Source organism: Anopheles aquasalis, chromosome 3 (assembly GCF_943734665.1).
Source record: "Anopheles aquasalis chromosome 3, idAnoAquaMG_Q_19, whole genome shotgun sequence".
NCBI lineage: Eukaryota > Metazoa > Arthropoda > Insecta > Diptera > Culicidae > Anopheles > Anopheles aquasalis.
In genome coordinates, this window is record NC_064878.1 from 47,838,549 (window position 1) to 47,846,048 (window position 7,500).

The following is a 7,500-nucleotide window of genomic DNA, read 5'->3' on the forward strand; positions in this document are numbered from 1 at the left end:
GGGAAAAGATCATCAAATCCAGGGACAGTCGGGAAATTGTACGTCGGTAAAAATGTCGAAAGGGTTGCTAAACACGTGTGAGGAGCTGTACGGGACCAAAGATTTGTACGAGCTGTTCAGCATCGACAAAAAGGCCTCGGAACAGGAAAGTAAGTTATTCCGGCAAGTAAATCGGTGAAGCAGCGCCTTCGTCTCCCGCTGTGGATTGATACCGGTTCCTTTATTTGCAGTCAAGAAAGCCTACTACCGTTTGTCCCTCAAAACGCACCCTGACCGGGTGCCGGAAGACGACAAGCAAACGGCCACGGAACGGTTCAAGGTGCTGAGCAAGCTGTACAGCGTACTGGCCGATAAGGATAAACGGGCATTGTATGACGAACGCGGGATCGTGGACGATGAGGGCGAGAACGAAGCGGACACCTGGAAGCTGCGCTGGCAAAACCTGTTCAAGCCGCTCACCGACGAGGATATCGACAATTTCATGAAGTCGTACGTGGGATCGGAGCTGGAACGAACCGACATCAAAAAGGCATATCTGAACGGACGCGGATGCATCAATTACATGAACCAGACGGTTCCCTTCATGAGCTGCGAGGATGAGCCACGTGTGGCCAAGATTGTGCAGGAGCTGATCGATGCCGGTGAAGTACCGGCGTACGATGCGTTCCTGAAGGAGCCCAAAGCAAAGCGCGATCGCCGCCACAAGAAGTACGCTCGTGAAGCAAAGCTTGCCTCCGAGGTGAAGCGCCAGCGCGATGAAGAAAGCGAACTGTCCTCGTTGCGCAAACAGCTTGCGGTTAGGAACCAGGAGCGAAAGGGCACATTCGAATCAATGATTGCTTCCCTCGAAGCACGGTATGGCTCGGCCAATGGGGACGACGATGAGGAGGAGTTCGTACTGGCATCTTCAAAGAAATCTCGTTCTAGCAGCGCCAAAAAGGCAAAAACCACCACAGCAAAGACGGCCACTGCTGCTAAAGGCACCCGTAAGAGTACGCGTACTGCTAAATCTTAGTTCTTGTACCCTGTTTTTTTGTCCAAATTCCAATAAATCAAATAAGACTACAACTGATATTATCTAAGTGAAAAAGAAATAAATTCATGGATTGTGTAGTAATACACGATAGAATTTGGTATCACTCTGTCCATCGGATGTACGAAGATTCGTAGCACAATTACGCTGCCATTGATTTCATTACATTTATTTTCATTCAATATTTAACCCACGAAAATATTTCATGAGCACGAAGGACTACATCGCGTGTAGGTTTGTTCTTCTCGCTGATGCTCACTTTGCACCGATTTGCACCGAGTTCCGTGTTTTCTTACATGGCTACGAAATGCTGCTCTACGCTTGCCGTTAAAGGAAATATCTCACTTTTGCAGTTTTTGCACAGTCGTTAATGGAATATAATATTTTACTCTACACGTGGCGTACAGCGCTTGGCTCGTACAGTAAAAGCACACCGAAAAGGCTAAAACGTATGAGGCTGAGCAAAGTAAAATGCATCGAGCGAAGGGGAGAAGTGTTGTTTAAAAACGCGCAAAGAAAAACTCGTGCGTAGAGAGGGAGGGTGTGTCTCCCGGCGATAAAATAAATTTGATAACTCTTAAAAATCTCACATTCAAACATACATGTATATCACGGGTGGAAAGTAAGTATAGTATTGAACTTTTATCGACGTAGCCTATAATCTCACTGGTGGAGGTTTGTGGTTCGCCTATCTGAACACTTGTAGAACTTAAGAATTAGGGTTAAAATCAAAATGGATGGAATGCGTAGTAAACTTGGATAAAATCTATCACCACTGGGAACACGTACATTTAGAGAGACTGAGAGATTCGTTGGGAGCACACACAACCCGCTACCGTTCGATTTACACAAAACGGTAGCAGAAAGCTGTTTTCTTAAGTTTACAATAAATTACCTGAAAACGCGAACGCGCACCGCACAATCATTATGGCATAACGTAAGGTAGTAGAGTAATAAGTCTTTCGTAAGTTAAAGCGCCGAAGAATCCTTGCAACGGTCTAGCGAACCTCAATGCGCCTTGGGTTTGCTCTCCGTTGTCGCCATGTTTTGCCTAATGTTAAAGCGCAATCTCAAACCGCCGAGCACGGTGTCGCTTTTGTGTGAATAAGTATTGTAAAAAGGAATGCTAATATGTTGCCTAAAAATGCACCGTTGGAAAGCTCATTACGCCAAATCAAATCTAATCAAATATTCACCTACATCAGGCACTTTGCATTGTTTCGTTCAAATAATGCTTCCTCTTTTCGGCCGTTCCGTCTATTCCGAACACTGCTCTGCCTAAAGCGTGCTGCTGAACCCTACTCCGTGTGTGAGCAAATTAATGCTAAATGTTTAACGTTAATACTCAAGGCAGTGGCGGTTCGCTACTGTGAAGCACGCAAAAGCGTTTCCCTTTCACTACTTTTGTTTCTAAAGTCGCACATCTCGTGGTGGAATGCATTCTGTTGTCCACTATCCCTCCCCCTACCCATTGGCTTGCAATGGGGTTTATGTGGAGTGGAATGTTCGTATAAAAAGCACGCGATCTTGAAGTGGAAATTAACGCGACATTTGTTTGCCACTCGGCAAAAGCGGTACAGGTGAAAATATTACCACAATATAGATCTATATAGGTATATATATATACTATGTATGCATCTGTATAAATATATACATCCAAAACGTACATAGCCGTTCAACGAACGTGCTAGTTGGTAATATCGATGCTAGTATAGTATAAATATGTATGTTACAAAACGTTTGTCTTTGTCTGGGTCATTACAATGAATAGTTGGAATTCACAATTTCCTCTACTAAACACACGGTGGAAGTATGTTCGATACCGAAGCCATTCCGGATCGCCATTGCATGCTTCTGGTCAAAATTGTTGTGTTGGCATGGTTTTCAAACTGTCGTTTCATCATCATCATTGGTCGGGCTGAAGGATAGGAAAATATTATATTAATTTCATGCTGAACTCAAAGGATGTGAAACTGTGAGGATACTGAGACAAACTACATGAACAATCAGAGATTTACCGAGTTAGAATGTCAATTGCAAAATCATTATGGAAAGCAAGGAAAATCAATTAAAATGTAAGTAGTTTGTTAAGTGCTACAAAGATTGAATAATTTTCTAGTTTAAATGCTACAGAGAAGCAATGAATAATTACAAGTTACTTAAAATTGGAACCAATTTAACTAATTCAGGGCAAACTATTTGATGCTGCAAACACGGAACACACAGGAAACTCCACACAACACAACCAGCACGACACAAACGCAGAAACTTACGAGATCAGTTGGCCTCTTCCTGTAAACCTTGAGTTTTTCTGCATTAATTTGGTTAGCTTCGCCATACTTTTCGGATCACTTCGACATCGACTCTCCCGAATTACTCTAACATCTTCAGTCGATCCCAGCACCAACTACACGGGGAGGAGGAGGTAAATTTCAGAAGAAATTTCGAGATGGTTAAGGTTAATTAGACACTGTACGTTTGCAGATCTCCTCTACGCAAATTGTTAGTGATGCTAATTGATAAGCGGAACACTTACTCATTGCCACTGGCGAGTGACGATCCGTTCGTCAAATGGCTTCCAATGGACTGCAGTGGCGCAGGCGACAGTCCATCTGTCGCTCGCATCACATGTCGCTGTGGTGGAGGAGGTGTGCCACCATTGTCGAGACCATTCAATCCATCGCTTAGTCCATGATGCATGCGCCCACCGTTAGCACTGTGACTGTGTACCAGATGATCTTCCTCCGCGGTGTACGGGAAATTGTAAGGATTTTTGTCCGATCCTTCGGACATCCGATCAGAATCGGCTCCTGATGCAGGATGATGTTTGTGTTGTCGCTGTTGCTGTTGCTGCTGCTGTTGATGCTGTTGATAATCATTCTTCAACAACGATTGTACGCTCGATTTAAATGACATCACATGGGAACCGGGTGGGCTGTAAAGATCACCACCTGGTGGGGCCATCGGATGACCATGGTACGGTGATTCCGCTCCGTAGCCAAGCGTACGCGAACGATCGTACAACGATTCCTTCAGGGCGTACGGGTTCTCCGTCGGATAGGCGCGCATATGATTGATGATCTGCATTGAACCGGTGTGTCGCGAATCGGCCAAAGGAACGTTTGCCCCTACGGACGATGCGTAGTGGTGTGGCAGCGTGCTGCTAGATGCATGTGGGTTCTGAGCCACCGTCGGGGACTCGTAACGCTTGCCATAATCTGCTGCAGGAGGAACGTAGTTTTCAGTTGGTCCATAGTTGCTGTACCGATCGCTGTGTAGATCGGTTGTCGAGTAACCGATGTTGTAGCTTTCCTGGATGTTCTCCAGTATCGAGGGTGGCATATTCATTCGGTTTTGATGCAGGTAGGATGTTTCTGTGATATCTGGATTAGGCAAAGATCCACCATTCGTTGGTGATTTGTGAGGATGTGCCTCATTGTCCGAGCCTGTTTCCTGTGACCAACGACCTGTGGGAGAGAGAAAAAAGAACCATTTAATACTGTTTCACCTGTTGATTCGGCCTGCTGCAGTCTAGAGCTTACCATTTCCAGGAGGTAAATAGTTGCCGGCATTTTGGTTGGGCCATCGCGTCGGCGTAACATTCGGGAATAGCTGTAAACGGAGAGTGCATCAAATGAATCCTCACTGAAAATCAACACAAACGTACTGCGCACACATACCTGAGGACTCTGCACAACGTGCAACTCTGGAGGAGTGGTGGCCACGTGTTCCGTGATGTTCGGCAAGTAAGAAGTGCTGCACACCCCCGTACTACGGTGTGTACTACTGTTACGCCCAACACGTGATTCTTCATCATCACTCGAGTGACTGGATGCAAGCTCCAGGCTACGACCGTCCGTCTCACTACCCGAATCCGAATCACGCCGTTGTCTGCGATGGCTACGTCGCTCACCATCACCACCCGAGCGTCCATGGCCACCACCATGCTTTGACTTCTTCACACCACTATCATCGTAATGACCGCGCATGTACGAAGCGACCCCGTCACTATTATAGTTCGAGGTAGAGGTCGACGTGTGGCGGAATTGGCCATCGCTGCGATATGGGCTGGAGCTGGTTTTGGCCGTACTACGCGAGGTAGTGCTCGAAGTGCTAATACCGATGTTACGCCGTGCCGTCTCGTACTGACCAGCGCCGCCGGCAAATCCGGGTGTTTTCGGGGAACCCACGTTCTGCGAACTATTACTGATGGCAATTGAGGAATCCAGCAAAGGAACCTTACGGCCAAGACACCTTAGACATGCATTGTGCAGATTCTCTCGCACTCGCTTGTTTATGATGCAGTAACCGACCAATGAAAACAGTGCATGCAAGATCACGACCGCCGACAGTAGCATGTTGAGTAGCTGCGAGTTATCCGAGGCCGACAGTACCGCCAAAACCCACATGATACCGAGCAGAGGCAACGACACGACCGAGAGCCAAAGCAAGGTTCGCAGATTGCCAAATCCGAGCACATGATCCTTGATCGTAAAGGCTGCCCTAACTGACAGGAACAAAATGAACAGATCAAACACCGACACGATTGCTATCGGGCCGACCATCCACCAGATGACAGATTCATACACAGATAGCCAGCAGCTAGAGTGAAGGAAAGAATACACGTTAGTGCATAATCACGTTCAGAGACCACCGTGCCATGATACTCACAACAAACTGTTTCCATACTCGTGCACACGAACGCCGACAGCAAGCCCCACGAGTAGAGCGGGCGCACCGTAGCCCATGGTGTGATAGAATCCCATTGGACCGTGGTTGATGTCCCGCATTTCCGTCAACATCCGGTACAGATGCACACAGTCGACCGTGGTCCATGCGAATGCCGCCAGCCATGAGTAATGCAGTCCGATGGCGACCAATTTACACGGAAACTAAAAAGAAAACCCAAGAGACAATCGTTTAAAATCCTTGAGCCACAATGATTAATGTGTTTGCTTACCTCATTGTCGAGCAACTCTCGGCGTGCCTGGATGGCCACGAAGAACAGCACCTCGGCGGTAAAGATACAGAACAGCAGATTCTGGTGGATGCTGTTCGAGTTGGTCTGCAATCCGCGTAGCAATGCCAGCGAAATGATCACCGCGAAGAGCACCGGCAAGGCGATAAGGAACGCCGAGTAGGACGTTATCTGCACCAGAAGCGACGGTTCCGGGATGTCCTCGGGATCGATAATGTCCACCAGCACGGCATAGGTAGCCAGTTGGTTGCAGGTACAGTTCACGATGATCGTATCATTGTACCCACCGACGGCCTCGTAGTTCGGTATTTCCGTTTGACAACCGATACGCGTCCACAGCTTGGCATGCGTGTTCCAGCGCACACACTGTGGATTAGAGCGCGAAGCGAACCGATTCCGAGGGATATTAAGCCACATCTGTAGCTTTACCGCTTGCGGTAGATGTGGGTGACCGAGGGGAACGTAGTTGGTTCTGGCAGTTTCCGTTTCGCGCTCGTCCGATTCGGCCGCTCCTTGGCCACCACTTTCCGGTGCCGAAACGATGCTTCTTCGCCGTTTTCGCCGGATTGAGGAGGCCTGAGGTGAAGAAGATTCATCTCCATCAATCGACTCATCGCTGCGTGGCGATAGAATGACCGTTTCCGGAACATTTCCTTCTTGGAAGAACTCTTGCCCGCCTTCGCCGTCGACGACTGGCAGCTCTGGTGCATGCTGATCGAGACTATCCAAACCATCCTCCCGATCACTCATGTCGTGAATCGAAATCTTGATCTCGTTGTTCATCGAAAGCTTCTCACTTTGCCGTTCACCATGCTTCGGTGGCGGAGCGATCGTCTCCACGGTGTTGGTGCTTCTCTCACCGTTCCGTTCACCATTGCCGGCCACCAGTGATTCGCGTTCTGCCGATTCCGGTGTTACGATGGCGATCGAAACGACACTACTGGCAATCTGCATCTCGACACCCCACCGCCGAGTGACCGTCTCGTCGAAATTGGCCGGAAACAGTGCACCGGCATCCTTGTACTGGGCGTAGGAAACGATCGCCCGATGCTCGGCCAGCTGATTGATGACCTCATTCCGATCCGGTACCGTAATACCGAGCATATCCAGCGGAACCAGCACACGGGTGTGACGATCGAACTTGCTCCGATCCTGGATGTAGTTGTTGTACTTTGGGAATGCCACAAACGGCGCCTTCTGCTTCGGTGCGGTCTGCAGGAACGTACTCGTATCGGGCAGAATGACCGTTTCCGCCGGGTGACTGTGCACGTAGTGCTGCTGCTGCTGATGCTGCGTCTTTGCCTGTTGCTTTACCATCTGTGTCTCGTACCCAAACAGTGACTCGGCCGTCACAATGTCCATACCGAGCACCATGTTGGAGTGCACGATCTCGAAGGGATTCGTGTAGGTATCATGCTGGGATCGTGACAGGACAATCATGTAGCGATTGAACGCTTCAACCAGATCATCGGGACCGTGCTGGGTGAGA

General features: G+C 48.4%; 2 protein-coding genes across 3 annotated transcripts in view; one reads left to right on the top strand and one right to left on the bottom strand.

The window, feature by feature from the left end:
• Nucleotides 1-1,119, top strand: part of LOC126578476 (J domain-containing protein CG6693) — a 1,305-nt gene extending 186 nt beyond the window's left edge. Inside the window, exons 1-2 of the mRNA XM_050241068.1 lie at nucleotides 1-149; nucleotides 231-1,119. The exon at nucleotides 1-149 is cut by the window's left edge and continues 186 nt beyond it. Of these exons, the coding sequence (XP_050097025.1) occupies nucleotides 53-149; nucleotides 231-1,015 (882 nt within the window). The 5' untranslated portion in view covers nucleotides 1-52 and the 3' untranslated portion in view covers nucleotides 1,016-1,119. The remainder of the gene's footprint in view (nucleotides 150-230) is intronic.
• Nucleotides 1,120-1,218: 99 nt separating this feature from the next.
• The window catches only part of LOC126578473 (protocadherin-like wing polarity protein stan), an 18,829-nt gene continuing 12,547 nt past the window's right edge, over nucleotides 1,219-7,500 (bottom strand). Inside the window, exons 3-9 of one of the 2 annotated variants that reach the window (XM_050241064.1) lie at nucleotides 5,994-7,500; nucleotides 5,705-5,925; nucleotides 4,714-5,635; nucleotides 4,576-4,645; nucleotides 3,570-4,500; nucleotides 3,307-3,440; nucleotides 1,219-2,951 (exon numbers count right to left, since the gene is read on the bottom strand). The exon at nucleotides 5,994-7,500 is cut by the window's right edge and continues 5,235 nt beyond it. In XM_050241064.1, coding sequence (XP_050097021.1) covers nucleotides 3,407-3,440; nucleotides 3,570-4,500; nucleotides 4,576-4,645; nucleotides 4,714-5,635; nucleotides 5,705-5,925; nucleotides 5,994-7,500 — 3,685 coding nt within the window. In that variant the 3' untranslated portion in view covers nucleotides 1,219-2,951; nucleotides 3,307-3,406. The remainder of the gene's footprint in view (nucleotides 2,952-3,306; nucleotides 3,441-3,569; nucleotides 4,501-4,575; nucleotides 4,646-4,713; nucleotides 5,636-5,704; nucleotides 5,926-5,993) is intronic. The other variant, XM_050241065.1, reaches the window with a different exon arrangement.